This window comes from Hemiscyllium ocellatum, chromosome 23, assembly GCF_020745735.1.
Source record: "Hemiscyllium ocellatum isolate sHemOce1 chromosome 23, sHemOce1.pat.X.cur, whole genome shotgun sequence".
NCBI lineage: Eukaryota > Metazoa > Chordata > Chondrichthyes > Orectolobiformes > Hemiscylliidae > Hemiscyllium > Hemiscyllium ocellatum.
The window spans coordinates 1,379,835-1,399,420 of record NC_083423.1 but is presented as its reverse complement, the minus strand read 5'-3'; the positions used below and the strand labels follow the sequence as shown (position 1 = coordinate 1,399,420).

General features: G+C 40.1%; 1 protein-coding gene across 2 annotated transcripts in view; it reads left to right on the top strand.

Moving 5' to 3' along the window:
- The window catches only part of sema3ab (sema domain, immunoglobulin domain (Ig), short basic domain, secreted, (semaphorin) 3Ab), a 256,069-nt gene extending 240,367 nt beyond the window's left edge, over window positions 1-15,702 (top strand). Inside the window, exons 16-17 of one of the 2 annotated variants that reach the window (XM_060842583.1) lie at window positions 7,157-7,302; window positions 12,007-15,702. In XM_060842583.1, coding sequence (XP_060698566.1) covers window positions 7,157-7,302; window positions 12,007-12,459 — 599 coding nt within the window. In that variant the 3' untranslated portion in view covers window positions 12,460-15,702. Of the gene's footprint in view, window positions 1-7,156; window positions 7,303-11,964 lie in introns of both variants that reach the window. The other variant, XM_060842582.1, reaches the window with a different exon arrangement.
- Window positions 15,703-19,586: the final 3,884 nt, after the last annotated feature.

The following is a 19,586-nucleotide window of genomic DNA, read 5'->3' as shown; positions in this document are numbered from 1 at the left end:
TATTTAATGGAGAATAAAGAAAGGCAAAGAAAAAGCTAAATGATTACTTTGTGTTTGTCTTTAATGAGGTAATTGGCAGAAAACTCTCAGAATTAGAGATCAAAGTGACTAGAGAGAGTGAGAAGCGAAAACAAATTCAGATTAGTGAAAGGATTGTACTGGAGATATTAATGGGCTGAACGTTGATAAATCCCCAAAATCTGATGGTCTCCATCCCAGCATGCTGAAGGATCACCTCTGAAAATGTGTTGCTGGAAAAGCACAGCAGGTCAGGCAGCATCCAAGGCAGACCTCACTTTCTCCTGAAGGACCACCTCACCAAGTTGAACCAAGTTCACAAAACCATCAATAAACAAGGCCCGGTCTGAACTAAAATTAACATAAAATAGCTGAAATCAATCATTCAAATCTGCTTCTTGTTTGATTTGCAACTTCCTGAAAGTTTTACATATTAAGATGTAAGATTGTCTACAGATTATCCAACTTGAAAAAAAACCCAAACACAGGAATATATGAATGCACTTTATTTCACATGCAGTGAAAAATCAACAGTAATATAGGAGAGGTAATTCATAAGTCAGATCACAGTGGGTAAAAAGCTATTCTTGAATCTGTTGGTGAATGTTTTCAAACTTTTGTGTCTTCTATCTGATGGAAGAAATTGTAATGGGGTAGGAGGGGTCATTGATTATGTTAGCTGCTTTCTTGAGGTAGCAGAAAGTGTAGATGGAGTCACTTTCCAACCATCTTGAATCAGAACGGTTCACATTGTTATGGACTTGCTGTGGAGTGAACACTTAGTCTTAGTAGACCTTCTGGTCAATGTTGAAAGTTTATGTACACTGATAGGTCACAAACTCTGAGAAAAAAAGCATGAAACTCTCGGTCCTACATTCTCCTTGATCAAGTCTCTCCTTAAAACGTATCTCTCTCACCTGTCCTACCATCTTTATTGGTGACATGGTGTTGAGTTTTGTCTGTGAGTACTCCTGTGAAATGCCATACCGATGTTTCACTTTATGAACACGGGAGCCCAAGAGCCAAGAGTAGGTCACATGGACACTCCAGCCGAGGATATACTGATTGACCGTCTGCAGCAAGGCCTCCTTCCCACATGATCACTCGGTCCCTTCAGTGCCCAACAACATATTGAACTCAGCCATGAATACTCTCAGTGCCAGGACAAACACAGCCTTCTGGGGTGGAGCATTCCCCAGATTCACAATGGCCTGACTGAAGACTTTTATCCTTATCTCAACCTTCATTGGTTGACCCTTTATCTCTCCAAACCTCTAGCCAGAGGGAAAATAACTCTCAATACCTGGTCTGTCAAGTCATCTCAGAATGCTTGACACTTCACTGTGATTACCTTGTGTTCAAAAAATGAATGAAAAGCTCTGTACAATTGCAGGATGTTGTTGTTGTCCTGCTGTATGACAGTAAATAGAGGAGGCTGTTTCCTCACTAGCTTGGCCAAATTGAACTGACACAACGAGGGCAGCTGTTGGCAATGGGGTGAAGTTTTCAGTTGGAGAAAGTGAGGTCTGCAGATGCTGGAGATCAGAGCTGAAAATGTGTTGATGGAAAAGCGCAGCAAGTCAGGCAGCATCCAAGGAGCAGGAAATTCGACGTTTCGGGCATAAGCCTGATGAAGGGCTTATGCCCGAAACATCGAATTTCCTGTTCCTTGGATGCTGCCTGACCTGCTGTGCTTTTCCAGCAACACATTTTCAGCTCTGACGTTTTCAGTTGCCCCAGTTTCTGCAGAAGAGATCAGGATTGAACTGCTCATGATCCCTCCCAGACTCTGAGTGGAGAGAATCCATATGATCTTCCAATTCATTGGAATTGAATAACTATCATTTAGTGAATCATTTCAATAAGATCATGCCAAAACCTGGTTACATTGTTGAAAACTTGATAATTAGATTAGATTAGATTCCCTACAGTATGGAAACAGGCCCTTCAGCCCAGCAAGTCCACACCAACCCTCCGAAGAGTAACCCACTCAGACCCATTCCCCACATTTACCCCTAGAAGAATATCTCGGCAGGAAGGCAGCAAGTGGCAGTGTGTATATTTTTAGTGTACAAAAGATGCTTTGATGGCATTTACACAATTTCTCAGGGGTCTCTTCTGCTCTGAAGTGACAGTCATGGATTTGGGACCATTTCTGGATGTGAATGCCACACTGCCCATCAGTTCAGCAGCTGGAAGACTACCCTAGTATCAGCCACAGAGGAGCAACCTTCTGACGCAGCATTGAGTTGATGTTTCAGGGAGAATCAGAGGGGCCCAGCTTTGGCGGGATTAAGGAGGACACTGTTGGAGTAGGGAGAGGTTGAGGGATTTGGGGGCAGCCTCTGTAATGTTTGTCTGTGATTATGAGGCCACCCTGTGGAGGAGAAATAGCATCACAGGCAGGTGACCAGCAGCAACTGTCACCCAGGGATTCCCATAGGGGACAGCGTGTGGGGAAGTGGGAGTGATTAGAACAGGGGACTTCCCATCATCCACAGGGAACCCACCTGCAGGAACCTCCAGCACGTACAAATCCTTCACTTTTGGGAAATATTCTGATCTCTGCTGTCCCACTTCAGGACAATGACCAATGGCCAGTGCTTTATTCACAAGACCTGCCCCTAATCCCATCCTCTACCAATGTGGATAGGATGATTCCATCCTTCGTGACATGTTTTTCCAACTTACCAACACTTATAAAGAAATAGACCCTTCAGTCCAACTCATCCATGCTGATCAAATTTCCCAAACTAAACTACTCCCATTTGCCTGCATTTGGCCCATATCCTCCCAACCCTTTCTTATTCATGTACCCGTCCAAATGTCTTTTAAATGTTGTAATTGTACCTGCGTCACCCACTTCCTCTGGAAGTTCATCGAAGGGACTTCTAAACCAAATCCACAAGAGGGTGTACGTGAGAGAAATCAAATCTTTCATGTCAATGTAAAGATAGTTTTTATTAATGAATAGAAAATAGCATTCTTAATTTAACTCCTAAACTGAAAATTTGTGAATGTCCACAGCTCACTGTGCCTGTTCAGTGCTTCAAGAAATAGATTTCAGTTTCTAGTTTTCTCAATTTGATGGAACGTTTGCTGAACTTGCAAAGGGTTGTATTAAAACAAGCTTAATGTTGAAAATTATGTTGTCAGCGAATGGGTGGAAATTGTGCATGTTACCAATTGTAACAACATGTTTATTAATTCAAAGTTACCTTTAGGAAAGAATGATATTTTTTTCTCTTTAAAGCATCTTAACTGCCCACTTTGTACATCCCACAGATTGTAATTTCTGGAATGACACCTCAAGAGGGAGTGTAGGACGGTTTAGCCTTTATTGTGTCAACTGAAACCATCCATTAAAGTTCCTTAACCAAGGCAGAAATTGCTGGAAAAACTCAGCAGGTTTGGCAGCATCTGTAGAGAGAAAGCAGAGTTAATGTTTTGAGTCCAATGACTCTTCATCACTAGACTCTGTTATCTCCCAAAAATAGATGTTGCCAGACCTGTTGAGTTTTAGATTTCTGTTTTTATTTCAAATTTCTGCAGTTCTTTGTTTCAGTTAAAGATGTGTGTGCTGTTTTGATTCACTGATCATAACTGGTGTGCATTCTCATAAAGGTCACTCGTACCACTTTCCAATCTTTGTAAACATGTTTCTGCTGCAAGTGTAAATGATGATGGGTGCAGTTAGCTTAGTTGGCTGGATAGCTGTTTGGTGATGTAAAGTCTCACCAACATCATGGGTTCAATTCCCACAACAGCTGAGGTAACCATGAGGAACTTTCCTTCCCAATCTCTTTCCCCCTAACCAACACCATTTATTTCACTCTCTACTAACCAAAAGCCTAATGATCCTCTGAGAATTTGGTGACTTCACTCTCTTGGTGAGTCATTTGAATCATGTTAGATCCTGCTGGCAATTATTTAATTTTATTGTTTTGCAAAATGTTTTCACAACCTGCGTGGTGTCAAATATACTGTATCACAGACCAGTTCCAACCTAAACAGGGCAGCACTGCTTACCTGAGGTCATCAGGCAAATCTGAAGGTCATCGCAGGAATCCTCCGTCCTATGTGTTCCTGTGTTTCTGTAGCTACTATTGTCAAGGATTTTGAGATTTTTAACCAATTAGTTTCAAATGTGGTGTAAGTTAGTTGAAAACTGACTTGGTTAAGTCCCTGATTTGGAGACAACTGATTACATTACTTACAGTGTGAACAGGCCCTTCGGCTCAACAAGTCCACACCGACCCGCTGAAGCGCAACCCACCCATTCCCCTACATTTACGGGCAATTTATCGTAGCCAATTCACCTGACCCGCACATCTTTGGACTGTGGGAGGAAACCGGAGCACCCGGAGGAAACCCACGAGACACGGGGAGAACGTGCAAACTCCACACAGTCAGTCGCCTGAGTCGGGAATTGAACCCGGGTCTCTGGCGCTGTGAGGCAGCAGTGCTAACTACTGTGCCACTGTGCCACCGAGCCGCCGTGATGGTCATGTGGTTACCTTCCTGTCTTGCTGGAAGACAAGGAGAAGTTATTGTGGAAGGAAAGAAAATGAGACATCTTCCTAAGGTTAGGGCTGAGTAATCTGAAGTGAATTTATCGCATTAACTAGGAGAGACAGATATGTTTTATTTCTTTGTTGCTAGGGATATAGTTTTGAAATTCATTGAATGTATATATTATTAAATAAATTAGTTGATTGACTTATCATAAAACTTTCTTCAGCCTTAGAGTTCAAGGTGATACTATTTCTCATACATATTTATTAATGCAGGTCATTCTGCTATAAGGCACGTTTCATTTATGCAAATTTGCTCTAACACGATTGACCAACTGGGGACACTGTTTCTACTGTGTGAACTTTTAAAGTGTGTATTGGTTATAACACGATTCCAGCCTCATTAGTTTAAATGGTGCTGCTATTACACGATTTTCGTATAGTACGGGATTGCACGAGAATACAAACGAGCGTGTTATAGCAGAACCGACTGTACTGCTATTTATGGTAATTCATAGACATAACAAACTCTGACTAATAATTCTATAAGACAAGGACTAAACTATCTTCTTTTACTGGTCTTGTTGTCTGCTTTGTAGTTGAAGCTAGTGTAGTGGTCTCTGTCCGAACACCAATCAAGCTGTGCTATTTACACTCTGTGATGTGCAGCTCTAAAATATCATCACCAAGTTGCTCCAAGGTCTGATACTCTTAAACACCTGTAGCATTTTTTTTTTTACCTGAGGAAGGATAGAACTGCATTGGAAGTATTTCATTAAATGATCACTCCATTAATATCTCAGTTGAGGGAGATATTTTATGAGCAACCTTTGGACAAATTCGGCCTGTATCTATTGGGGTTTCAAAAAATAAAAGGCGATCTTATTGAAACATAAAAGATGCTGAGATAGGGTGAATCAGCAAGGTCATTTCCCCAGAGTGGGGGAGTCCAAAACTGGAGGAGATAGGTTTAAGATGAGAGGGGAAAGGTATTTCAACAAAAGGTATTCAAAAGGTATCAGAGGGACTATTTAAAAATAAGAGGTCTTTCATTTCAGATAGAGATGTAAAAACATTCTTTTTTTTTAATAGTCATAAATCTTTGGAATTCCCTTCCTCAGAGAGTAGTTGTGGGAGGAGGGCGGGGTTATTGAGTATTTTTTTAAGACAGAGTTGATTCTTAATTCACAGGATGCCAGAGACAACTAGGATGTACAAGAAAATGGAGTTGAGTTGCAATCAGATCAGCCAGAGTCATAGAGATGTATAGCATGGAAACAGACCCTTCGGTCTAATTTGTCCATGCCAACCAGATATCCTAAATTAATCTAATCCCATTTGCCAGCATTAGGCCCATATCCCTCTAACCCTTCCCCTCCAGAAAAAACCCATACAAATGCCTTTTAAATGTTGTAATTGTACCAGCTTCCACCAATTCCTCTGGCAGCTCATTCCATACATGCACCACCCTCTGCATGAAAAAGTTGCCCCTCAGGTCCCTTTTAAATCTTTCCCCTCTTATCTCAAACCTATCCCCTCTAGTTTTGGACTCCCCCATCATGTGGAAAAGACCATGACTATTTATCCTATCCATGCCCCTCATAAGGTCACCCTTCAGCCATTGATGCTCCAGAGAAAATAGCCCCAATCTATTCAGCCTCTTCCTATAGCTCAAATCCTCCAACATCTATGTAAATATAAATGTTTTCTGAATACTTTGAAGTTTCACAGCATCTTTCCTGGGAGACCAAAACTGCACACAATATTCCAACAGTGGCCTAACAAATGTCCTGTACAGCTGCAACATGACCTCCCAACTCCTATACTCAAACTTCTGACCAATAAAGGAAAGCATACCAAATGCCACCTTCACTATCCTGTATACCTGCTGCTGCACTTTCAAGGAACTACATACCTGCACTCCAAAGTCTCTTTGTTCAGCAACACTCTCTACGACCTAACTATTAAGTGCATAATTCCTGCCCTGATTTGCCTTTCCAAAATGCAACACCTCATATTTATCTAAATTTAACTTCATCTGCCACTCCTCAGCCCATTGACCCATCTGATCAAATCCCATTGTACTCTGATGTAACCTTCTTTGCTGACCACTACACCTCCAATTTTGGTGTCATCTACAAATTTACTAACCATACATCCTATGTTCACATTCAAATCATTTATATAAATGACAAAAGGTAGTGGACCCAGCACTGATCCTTGTGACACTCCACTGGTCATAGGCCTCCAGTCTGAAAAACAACCCTCCACCACCACCCTCTGTCTTCTACTTTCAAGCCATGATTTATTGAATAGCAGAGCAGGCATGGGGGCTGAATGGATCAGTGGTGCTGGAAGAGCACAGCAGTTCAGGCAGCATCCAAAGGGGGCTGAATGGCCTACTGCTGTTCCTGATTGAGTTGTTGCTATGGGACCACAGCATCTCATAAAGTCCTACCTAATATGGTAAGAAGTGGTGAAACATCAGTAACGGTCAATGATTGAGGTAATTGAGTCAGGAAACACTGGAAATCCTGATGTTATTATTGCGTATTTACATTCAGCAAATAATGCTGACTGGGTGGATCTATTTTCAGTTTTGCTGATGGCTTCTCTTCCTTCAGACAATTTGCATGAGCATGAGAACATGGAGGAAAAGATTATCTATGGAGTGGAGAACAGCACCACCTTTCTAGAGTGTGTTCCAAAATCACAGCGGGCGCTGGCATACTGGCAGTTTCATAGACCAAATGAGGACCATAAAGAAGAGGTAAGATATTCAGCTGCTGAATAGTGATTGTGAAGATTCAGATTGATCATATGATGTTAGTACAAATATATTAACAGAGATTCATCATTCAGTGTAGGGACACACGAACAGGAGGAGGGCATTCAGCCCCTCGAGCCTGTTCCACCATTCAATGGGATCATGGCAGATCTATGGCCTAACTCCATATACCTGCCTTTGGCCCATGTACCTGAGTACATTTGCTTGACAAAGATTTTTCTTTCTCAGATTTAAAGTTAACAACTGATCCAGCATCAACTGTCATTTGTGGAAGAGAGTTACAAATACTTACCACTCCGTGTGTAGCTGCTTCCTGAATGGCATGACCTTCATTCCCAAACTTTATCCCCTGGATCTAGAATCCCCAAGAAATAGCTTATTGTTATTAGCCTGGTCATTTCCTGTTAATACTTTGATCAAATCACCCCTTAATCTTCTTAAGTCTTGAGAAGATGGGCCTAATTTGTATAAGTCCAAGTGTTATTGTAGTAAATTTACGTTGTATTCCTTTCAAAACCAATGTATCCTTCCTAAGGTGTGGAGTTGACATTCTCTGATATAAATGAAAACAACTTTGTTACTAATGCAATTGACGCTTCCACTGTCAATATCTCCAAATGTGTTTTAGATGTTGCATATAATCGAGGTGTTTACCAATGCTTTAACTTATTGTTCCATTGTTTCCAAAACCATTATGTGATGTTATTTAATGCTTCAGTGTAATTCATGGAGCATCCTAGAAACAGCAGGGTGGGATTTTACAGCCTTTTCCTTCCATCTATTTTTCCTGATTATCTTCTGGAAAGTGACTGAAATCGTATTATTTCCTCCCTTTAGTATGTTACATTCCAGATTGTATTTTGGATTCCCTAGAGACTTCTCCCAATCCCAGAAAATCCCAACCTTTGTAACTAAAGGGATGAATCAGGGATGTTTATCAAGTGGGGCACAGATGGGTGACTTTTAAAAAACACATGACATTGAACAATTAATAGATTGTAAGGGGATGCAAAGGTTTGTATTTTTGGTCAGGAGCCTTTACATGTTAAAGGAAAGTGAATTTGGTTCAGTCACTGAGGCCATCGATTTGCAGAGTTTGAAACCGTTTCTGTTCCTGATTACAGACAGGGTTTCTTCCATGTGCTTGCCTATTCTTTCTAATTTTGATGTTATCTTAGACATTCTCCTCTGAGACAATCTGTTCACTTGCTTTAATTTCTTTTCAGGAGCAATTAACTGGGAAAGGTTTAATCAAATAAAGGTCTGCATAATCCATAATTCTGGATGATCAATGCATGTAGCAAGTGTAAAATTAATCCCAGAAGCTTTCACGTATTTCCAGTTCAATGGGAAAGTGAAAAACAGAACTTTCTTAATTCCAATTTGGGAAATGTAGAGGAGAGTTCTCATTTGACTGACTGAGTTGTTTCTGTGATAGATACACAATTAAAATAAAGATTATTGCTTAACATTTGGTTGCCTATGATTATCTCTAATTAAAATGTTTTATGAGCTGACAGCCTGGTAGTAAAGTAGATTGATGTAGTTGAACCATCATCAATGTCTCTGACCCTACAGGCTCCTCTTCCCCTTGCCCAGCACAGCCCCATTGCTTTCTGTACAGAGTCCACTTGGCTTTTCCAAAGCCTATTTAGAAAAAATCTGCATTTAGTTCATGAATTTAGGATGTTGTAAAGAGGTACAGTGACTTTAGAATTGTAAGATGTTTGAGTTAACAGTGGGGCTTGCACAGGTGGCATTAATTTGGATTAGGCAATGATTTGATACTATTGGCTGCACAGTCTGTAATCGTACTAACCAGAGATCACCTTCCTGCTCACCTTTCCTCAATATTTAACTTTGTGATTCATCGGGAGGATTGTAACCACACTTACAGAATCAGAATTTCCTTGTCCATTAAAGCTTGAATTTAATGGCTACTGTGTTGAATTTCTTTATTGTGTTATTTTTTGATTTATTTTCCAATTACTTGTTCACTATACTTTTAAAACAGGTGTCAGATGGTTCAAAATAAAACTGAATGGTCCAGACAGGAATTTATACAAATACTTCCCAGGCATTAAAGAAGGACAGGAACTAAGGAAAGATGGAGGGATGGATTTGTTAGTTAACAATGGTATTAGCAGCATAAAGAGATGACCAATGTGTGAGAAACCAGGAGATAAAACAATCTCACAGTGAATGATCTCACATGGCTGTGTCCAGAATATGGTTGTATTTTATACTCAGGTTGAGGAGTGTGGATCCAAGAAAACAAAGTAAAGTATGAGACTTGAAAGCAGATCTGGGAAAAATAAATTGGAAAAATTGGTTGTGATGCAGCAGCAGACATTGAAGGGGATTTCGGAATCCACAGAATAGACCCATTACAATGAGTAAGGAAAATTCCAAGGCTGAAGCTGGTATTTATGGTTAGCCAGGAATGTTAAAGATAGTATCAAACCGAAACAAAATAAAGCATATAATTGTGAATAGATAGATGGCAGGTCAGATGATTGAGTCCAGTATGAATAACAGCAAAGAATGACTAAAACATTTAACAATTCTGAACCATTAGAGTATGATAGAAAACTAGACAGATTTTTTTTTAAATTGTGAGAGTTCCTATACATTTTTTTAATAACTAAGTGATAATAGTGTGTACTTGTTCTATAACCTGGTCAGAGTTAGAAAGTTAGTCTGTGCAATGAATCTTGGAAAATAAGAAGATGGCAGATATTTACATTAGTCTTCCTTACAGAGAATACAAGGAACATCCCAGAAACAGTCAAGAAATATAAAAGAGGGAGGATCTCAGAAAAATTACAATTAACTGAGAAGTTGTACTGAGTACTGAGTCAGTTAGGATTGCATTCACTGGAGTTTGAAACAAAAAGGACAATGTGGGAAAAGCAGGAACAGGTTCTTGATTCTGATGCTTAGCCATGATCATATTGAGTAGCAGAGGAGGCTTAGAGGGCTGAATGGCCTAGTCCTGCTCCTGTTTCCTATGTTTCTGTGAGTAAGTATTGGAGCAATCAGCTGCCAAATGTCTGGATTTTGATAGATTTCATTCTAGGATTTAAAAGAAGTAGTTAATAAGATATTTGATGCATTGGTTTTTATTTCTAAAACTTTCTTGATTTGGGGACAGCCCATTAGATTGGGATGTAGCAAGTGTAACATCTTTATGCAAAACATGAGTGCGACAGAAAGTGGGATATTCCAGCTGAGATGGTTTAACATTGCCGTGGGGAAATTGTTAGAAGCTGCTATTAAAGATGTCACTGTGGGGCACTTGGATTAGTTCAAGGTAATCAGGCAGAGTCAACATTGTTTCTGTGAAAGAGAACTCATGTTTGACAAATTCAGTGGAAATATTTGAGGAAGTAACATAACTACAAATAAATAGAACCAATGGTTGTACTGTACTTGAGTTTTCAGAAGGCATTCAAGAAGGTGCCACATCTCAGGTCACTGCAGAAACTAAGAGCTCGTGGTGTGTGGGGGATAACACATTGGCACATATAGATGTTTGACTGGCTAACCCCTAGGAGACAGATAGTAGGTATATGTTGGTCTTCTATAGGTTGGCAAGATGTAATCATGGCTATGCTATAGGGACCAGCCAAGACTGCAGTTGTTTATGATTAGATTCTCTACAATATGGAAACAGGCCCTTCAGCCCAACCAGTCCTCACCGACCCTCCAAAGAGTAAATCATCCACATCCATTTCCCTCTGACTAAAGCGCCTAACACTATGGGCAATTTAGCCAATTCACCTGACCTGCACATCTTTGGCCTGTGGGAGGAAACCCACGCAGACACTGGGAGAATGTGCAAACTCCACACAGACAGTCGCCTGAGGTCAGAATCAAACCTATGAACCTGGTGCTGTGAGGCAGCAGTGCTAATCACTGAGCCACCGTGCCGCCCCATCAATATAAATGATTTGGACAAAGGGCTTAGGCTGTCACATTTGCTGATGATGTGGAGATGCCAGTGCTGGAGTGGGATGGACAAGGTCAGAAGTCACACGACACCAGGTTATAGTCCAACAGGTGATTCCAAATAAACCTGCTGGACTGTAACCTGGCATCATGTGACTTTGCACATTTGCTGATGACACAGGAAAGTAAGTTGTGAAGAGGATTAAGGAGGCTTAAAAAGCTAGAAATAGACTGTGAGTGGTCAAAGATCTAGAAAATGGAATATAGTGTGGAAAGATGTGAAAATGTTCCTTTCAGTAGGAAACAAAAGCAAACGTACTAGGTAAAGAGTGAGAGATTGCAGAGCTCTCAAATGCAGAAGAATCTGGGTGTCTTAGTGCACGATTTGCAAAGGCTATCATGCAAAGAACTAGGGAAATTAATACAATGGTATTATTTCTCATGAGGGGAGTTGAATTCAAACGTAGTAAGATTATGCTTCATTTGTATAGGCACTGGTGAGACCACATTTGAAGTATTTTGTACAGTATTGGGCTTCCTACTTAAGGAAGGATGGTGTACTCTTGCTCTTGGTTAGTATGTTTATATTAATTATTGACAGTAATAGTACATTGATTTTATGAAGAGTTTCTGTTTATCCACCTTTTCCAGACTGCTGACTTTTTTACTATTTTACTTGAATTCCTTCCCCAGGTCCTTATTAATATTCAGTGTGATATTCTCCCTCTGCTACAGATCAAAGTAAATGACCGAGTCATCAAGACAGAACAAGGGTTGTTATTACGTAGCATCCAGAGAAAAGATGCTGGGATCTATATTTGCCAGACTGTGGAGCATGGCTTCATGCAGACAGTACTGAAGGTGACACTAGAAATTATTGACACTGAGCATTTGGAGGAACTTCTGCACAAAGAGGTTGATGATAATCTGAGGCCCAAGGAGAGTCACAGCATCATTGCTCCAAACCAGAAGCTTTGGTACAGGGACTTCATGCAGCTCATAAACCATCCTAACCTCAACACCATGGATGAATTTTGTGAACAGGTATGGCGGCGTGAGCGTCGCCAGAGGAAACAGAGACCAGCACATCCGCCTGTAAACACCAACAAATGGAAACACTTACAGGAAAACAAGAAAGGTAGAAATAGGAGGACCCATGAGTCAGAGAGACCACCAAGAAGTGTTTAACAATATACAACTTAATTCAAACAAAATGCAATACATACATTAACGACTTCATTGCATTATGTTGATGTTTACAAGTATATGGGCTGCTCACCAGATACACAACTGCCACCCATTGTCTTTTCATCCTCTTCATTATTTTTGTCAATGCAGCATGGTGACTGGAATGTGTTTTATAGTTGGACTGGACTTGCTGTTTCAACATTACACTAATTCAAACCCCCTCCCCTCCCCACCCCAAAGGAACTCAATGTTTGTTGATGCCAGGATGTGTTATAAACTGGCTCTTCTATCAGTTTTTATGTGTGACGATCACTGAATTGCAGATCAGATGCAGAAATCTAAGATTGATTTGTGATTCTTTTACCTGCTTGCTGTTGGTTCAGGAATGCAGATTACACTGGTGATGCTCTTGGCATAAGTGAACTGACAGAGTTGACCAGAGAGCTTGTGAAGCGCCGCATGTCTATTCAGCTGGCTGTATATAGTTCCCACTTTGAACAAAAGACAATGGACATGCAGTTCAGACAAACAAGTCTACTGATCGGAAGTGGAATCGAAGTCATGTGAGTGGGCAGGTTTTAGATTCACTAAACTGACTAAGTTGACTGGAATGTTTGCAGATAGCACAGCCTGAGGAGTCGGGAGTGGTGCCATTCTAATTCAGTCTAAGGCAAGAACCCACAAGCAAACCTTTACCAAGTGTCAATGCATTGAATTATTACTTAATGATTCATGAGAATTAAGGTGCTGTTCAGTTGTGAAGTAAAAGGCAAATGCCCTTTTGAATTTGAAAAGAACTTCAAAATGTTTACTCAGGCATGTCAAAAGACATTTACAATGTGTCCTGGTGATGATGCATTTTATAGAAAGTAGATTTAAAGAAGGGTTTAGGAATGGAACCAACCAGTAATGTATTTTCTTCTATGAAAGAAAATATTTAGCTTCAGTGATGGTCAAATCAGTTAATGTTGGTGAGTAATGTCATTCTGGGAGTGGAAGCTCTGATTGTCACTTGGTTTGAGTCCAGTTAGTAATAAAAAACAATCACTAGTTAAATCTTCCAGAAATAATATGGGGAACACTGTGCACCTTCAACAATAACCCTTTGCTAAGCTTACAGAATGAAGGACCAAATCAAAATTCAAGTTGATCCCAGTGATGGGTTAAAATAACAATTGCATAGCTGGTTGTGGGATGTGTAATATTCTTTTTGCTAAGTCTTCTAAACTTCAGAAAGACAAATGTACTTCAAAAACAGGAGAGATTGCAAAGCCCCAAGCTCCATGTATGAATAATCATTGCATTGAAAAAAATACTTTCAGCAATGGAGAGGAGATGGTCAACTGTACTTGTCAGTAAACAATACATATTACATTTGAGAGATATTATTTGAAATAAAAATGACAAAAGTTGCCGTAACTTAACTGTTTAGGACTTTTCTTTTTGACCTGCACAGGTTACATTTAGTATCCTTTTAAAACTAGTGCATAACAGTTCAAGTATTTGACTGTTCCACATTAAGGTTGAGGGCCCAGGATTATCCATCACTTAATTCACTTACTACCTCAGTTGTATAAGAGATTTTGGTCATTTGCCAGTCATTTAACTAGAGGATTACATGGAAGCAAGCCTCTCTCCATCTCACCTTTTTGCTTTCCCAAGGAATAGGGAAGGATGAAAACAAAGGTGTTGCTTGTGTCATTCATTTCAAGGTAGGCGTTAGTGCAGTAACATAGCAGCAGACTCTTGGAAATCAAAGGAATAGATTGTATCTCGGGGCAGTTAAGGAAGGGTGACAATGCAAGCCTCGCTAGTGACACATACCTCCAATTAAAAAATAAAAAGAACTTCCGTTGCCTGGAAGATGTATAATTTCCTGAAAATGGAGGCTGAGGAGGGGGAAACGAGACCACAAGAAAGCATTTCAACACAATCTCAAAAACAGAAGAGGTGCCACTGAAAGCCACTGCAAAAGTAGTTCACTTTAACATTGTTCAAGAAGACAAAGTGGTTTCCAGAGCTCAAAGCTGTTTAAAATAGCTTTCATCACCTTCTGAGTTTTATTTGAGAATTACCCATTCAGAAGGTGGACAATCTACCTGGAGGGGTTGGATATTCATCTTTCTCCTCAAAACAACAAGCAATACTGAGGCCTGTTAACCAGCGTCTTTCCTCCCAGCGCCAGGTTGCTAATGCTCTGCATAAGCTTCTGAAGTATTCAGATCACCACTGTATTCTTCACTTTTAATAGATATTAGCCAGAGCAAAAACTTGTCAGGTTCATTGGCAGAATTGAAATTGTTCTGGAATGTTCCAAAATGTCAATGTCAGCTCAAATACTTTCTTTATCTTTAACTAGTTTGCTTCATTTTAACAATGTTCGTGTTAGATTTATTTTGTCCTTTTGCAGCAAATGATATATTACTGTGGAGAGATACCATGGGCTAGATAATATCATTCTTACAATCCCTTCTCTGATGTACCACAGCTTTGTACTTGGGTGACAATAATGAATTAACCCTGAAAGGAAGGGCAGTGAGAATTAAATCTTTCTGATGGGACTAAACGTAAATCCAACAATCCTGCAACAATGCCAGTCAGAGAAAGCGTGTTAATGACATGCCAACAATCAATGGGCTGATATTCTAGTGCAGCAATAGTTTCATGATAATAAATTATTGTTTAAAGGAAAGGTTTATAGACCACAAACAACGAGACAGATATCAGGCTACTTCGTGTGATTTTGATGTGCTTTGGTTGCAGGAAGAATTCATAGTTTTATGGTCTATTAAAAGGTACTGTGTAAAAAATGATGCATGTGAACGTGCTTTATATATTGGTTTCCTCTAGTAAACTATATTAGACAGTGATCTTTATATTATTTAGCAATTAGCAATGGTCTGTGTTAAATAGTTCACCATTTTGCTTATCCACTTACCAAGACTGGTGTATATATATTTTTGTTAGACAAGAGGAACAATATTATGTTTTATTGCAATGGTGATAGTTAGTTTTCACATGTATGTACCAGCTATATAGTGTCTATATAACCAGCCCAGGTGAAATGCAAAAGGCTATTTATTTGGCTATTCCTGAAGCAAGAAATGTAAACTTCACAATTATTCAAAGCATGTGTATCTGGTAGATAGTTGATGAGTTTTTATTTCTCTATTTGTCACTGCATTTCTAAGGGGTACCATAAAACTGGAAAGGAATATTATGAAAATGCTGCTGTAAATTATTTCTTTTGGCATGTATTCAGTTGTTGAATAAACTTTTCTTTTAAACTATGCAGTTTGCTTGGTCTCTTATTTTGAAGTATTAAGGAGACACAACATAAAATACTTCTTGTAGGTGATCCTCCTGAGACCAGTGATTAGTGAGATTTGCCTTAAATATGCTGATGGCTAGACAGTCATGAAGCAGCACAGACTGGAGTTGTCGATGGTGGCCACGGGATTGTCACAGTCTAATAACCAGCTCATAGGGCTTTAGGGGCCTCTCTGTGTTCAGTCAGAGGGCCAAGGGCCTGAATCAGGAACCCTGTAGAATCCTAAATGTAACAAACACCAGGGATTTTCTCAGGATGTTGGAGCTTCCAATGGATAGTTCCCTAGCATATGTAACACTCCCAGAAAACCCTTTACAATCAGAAACTTTGGATGGTTCTACTCAGTAAAGTTTAATAGTTATCTAGGAAACATTGGACAACTAAAAATCAGGAAATCTATTGTACCAATTTTCCACTGACAAGCTTTTCAAATGTCTGATGACCAACCCCCAGTCCAACTCTCTCAGACCTGACTCCCATCTTGACCCATCCTCCCCCACCTCAAACCCTTTGGCCTGACCCCATGTCCCTTGACTCGAAATGCACTACACATCTTCCCAGGTCTCATGTTCTTTAATTCTCCTGACTGTTGGCCCGCTCTCCTGCTACTGCTGCTACCCCTGTCTGGAGCCCCACTGACCCAGCTATTCCCTCTTCAATGCTCTTGCAGAACCCAATATCCCCTATTCCTGGCTGCTAGAACTCGTGTCCTCCCCTGTCTCCGACAAGCTCTAAACACTCATTCATTTACCTGGCACCCTACCCACTCATCCATCTGGCACTCAACTCACCTGGATCTCTACTCACATGGCACTTTACCCACCTGGCACACTAACAACCTGACATACTTACCACCTGGCACTCTTCTCACCTGGTGCTCTACCCACTTTGCATCCTACTCAGCTGGAACTCTACTCAGCTGGTACATGACCAACCTGGCACTCTGCCCACTTTACCAATGGGCTTAATGCACTCCTCACCAACTTAGCAGCCTAACCACACATGTACCTGAGAAAATGATCCTTCCACAAGAGCGCTCTCTATGCCTGGTTGTGCAGCTAGGCATTGAAATCCCAGAAATAGCACATAAACCTCTGCAAAAAGGTGTAAGGTTTCCATGAAGATTATTTTCACTGCTAGCTTTGTAGATTCCAGGAGAGGTTCATAACATGATGCCCCTGACCGTGCAAGTCTGGCTCTAAAGAAGACTCCAGGTATATTTATCATTTTTAAAATAATCAGGGGCAGAAATAGTGACTGATGAAGGAATAAACTTTCAGAACATTTATTTGTATCCACAATGGGTTCAGAGCTCAGAATAAACTCTAACCATGCAAATGAATGTTTTGAACCTGTATTTCTCATTTCAAAATCTTAGTGCATTCTATAAATATGTTTTTTTTTGAAGTTTAAAATATCTAAAGCAATTGCTATGAATTCCAACAAGGAATTATACCACAATTACCATAATTGAAAATTGTTATTTTAATTAAAAGAAACAAAGCAGACATTTGCGTGTCTGAGATTACAGCAATATTGTTAAAGTATCTTAAAACATTGTTAGAAACTTCGATTCACTCTTCAAATTGCAAATAATATAAAAAGTCTAAATTCAGATTTCATTCCTTAAAATGTGCACTGAGTATTCTCGATAAAAATAAAGATATGTTTTTAAAATTTTAACTAATTGTTCCTATAATATTTCAATTTGAATTTCTCATTGATTTAAACAAATCAGATTTCAGCAGTAAGCTAATTGTTGCTATGAACTTAAAAATAATCTTCTATAATACAGTTTATTCTGAATGTGAATTTGAATCTTTCTCCACTAATGTCACATTATACATTCTACCCACGATTTGCTTCAGATCTCTCCAACAATTGTAAAGGTCATATGTACAAGAGTATTTAAACCAGCTTCAAGTGATTAATTCCAATTGCTAATTAAATTGATGTTGAAATAAGAATAAATAGGAGTCATGGCTAAATTCACACATCCTTCCAAAAACAACTAAAATTCCAATGTCCTCACATTTCTCTGGAAAGTTTCAAACATGAATTTCTGATGAAAGGCTTTATAGAAGAAATGGCCGTACAACAGTATGAACCAACAATACCCAGTGTGACCTACCCCACATCCCCACCACCAGCTCAGGAAAATGAACAATTACTGAAAAATCAGGAATTTTTGGAAGTTTCTCCCAACTCACTGAATCCTGAAGTTTTTATTTTATTTGCCTGTGTGACTTGGTCATCGCTGGCTGGACCTGCATTTATTGCCCAGCCCTAGTTGCTCTTGAGAAGGTGGGGGTGAGCTGCCTTCCTTAACTGTTGCAGTCCATGTGTTGTAGAATTTCAGGATTTTGACCCAATGACACTGAAGGAACGGCAATGTATTTCCAAGTCAGAATAGTGAATGGCTTGGAAGGGAACTTGCAGGGGGTGGTGTTCCCATGTATCTTCTGCCTTTGTCCTTCTAGGTAGGAGTGGTTATTGGTTTGGAAGGTGCTTTCTCAGGATCTTCATTGAATTTCTGGAGTGCATCTTATGATTAATGCACACTGCTGCTCCTGATCATCGATGCTACGTGGACTGGATGTTTGTAGACCTGATACAAATGAAGCAACTGCTTTGTTCTGGATAGTGTTGAGCTTCTTGAATGTTGTTGGAGCTGCACCGATCCAGGCAAGTGGGGAGTACTCCATTGCACTCATGACTTGTGCCTTGCAGATGATGCACAGGCTTTGGGGAGTCAGGAAGTGAGTTACTCACTGCAGTATTCCTAGCTTCTGATCTGCTCTCCAGCCACTGCATTTATATGGCTCAGCATCTGGTCAATGGTGTATATGCTAATTGATATTTTTGCCTAGATATTATTCAGATCTTGGGCATGTACTGCTTCAGTAACCAAGGGTCACTCCAGCCTTGCAAATACATTGCCTTTTCTTTGGAGTCACCAGTGAAAATCCTGGAATTTCCTCACTCCCTCTCCCTACTGCAGTGGTTCAAGGAGGCAGCTCACCACAACCTGCTCGAGGGCCATGAGGAATGTGCAATAAATGCTGGCAGCCAGCAATGCCTACATCGCGTGAATGAATTTTCAATAAGGGATTTAGTTTACTGTGTATAAATTTGAAGTGATGCACTTTGAGTGGCACAACCTTATTTATATACTTCTCTTTATAGCAAAAAGAAGAGAATTGTGAATGCTGGAACTCAGAAACAAAAACAGAAATTGCTGGGAAAACTCAGCAGGTTTAGCAACATCTGCTAAAAGAAAGCAGAGTTAACGTTTAAGGGCCAGTGATACTTCTTCTGAACTTTTATAAGGTGTTACTAAACGCCAAGGTTAACATTGCTTTCTCTCCACAGATGCTGCCAGAACAGCTGAGTTTTCGCAGCTATTTCTGTTTGTGTCTCATTTTAACGTTTTAGTTGAAATGCTATTTAAGGGTGGCAGCAGGAGCATTTGTCAAAACAAATAGAGCTGAAAATGTGTTGCTGAAAAAGCGCAGCAGGTCAGGCAGCATCCAGGGAACAGGAGATTCGACGTTTCGGACACAAGCCCTTCATCAGGAATGAGGAAAGTGTGTCATAGAACATAGAACATAGAAAAATACAGCGCAGTACAGGCCTTTCGACCCTCAATGTTGCGCCGACCGAATCCTACCTAACCTACACTAGCCCAATAACTTCCAAATGCCTATCTAATGCCCGCTTAAATGACCATAAAGAGGGAGAGTTCACCACTGCTACTGGCAGGGCATTCCATGAACTCACAACCCGCTGTAAAGAA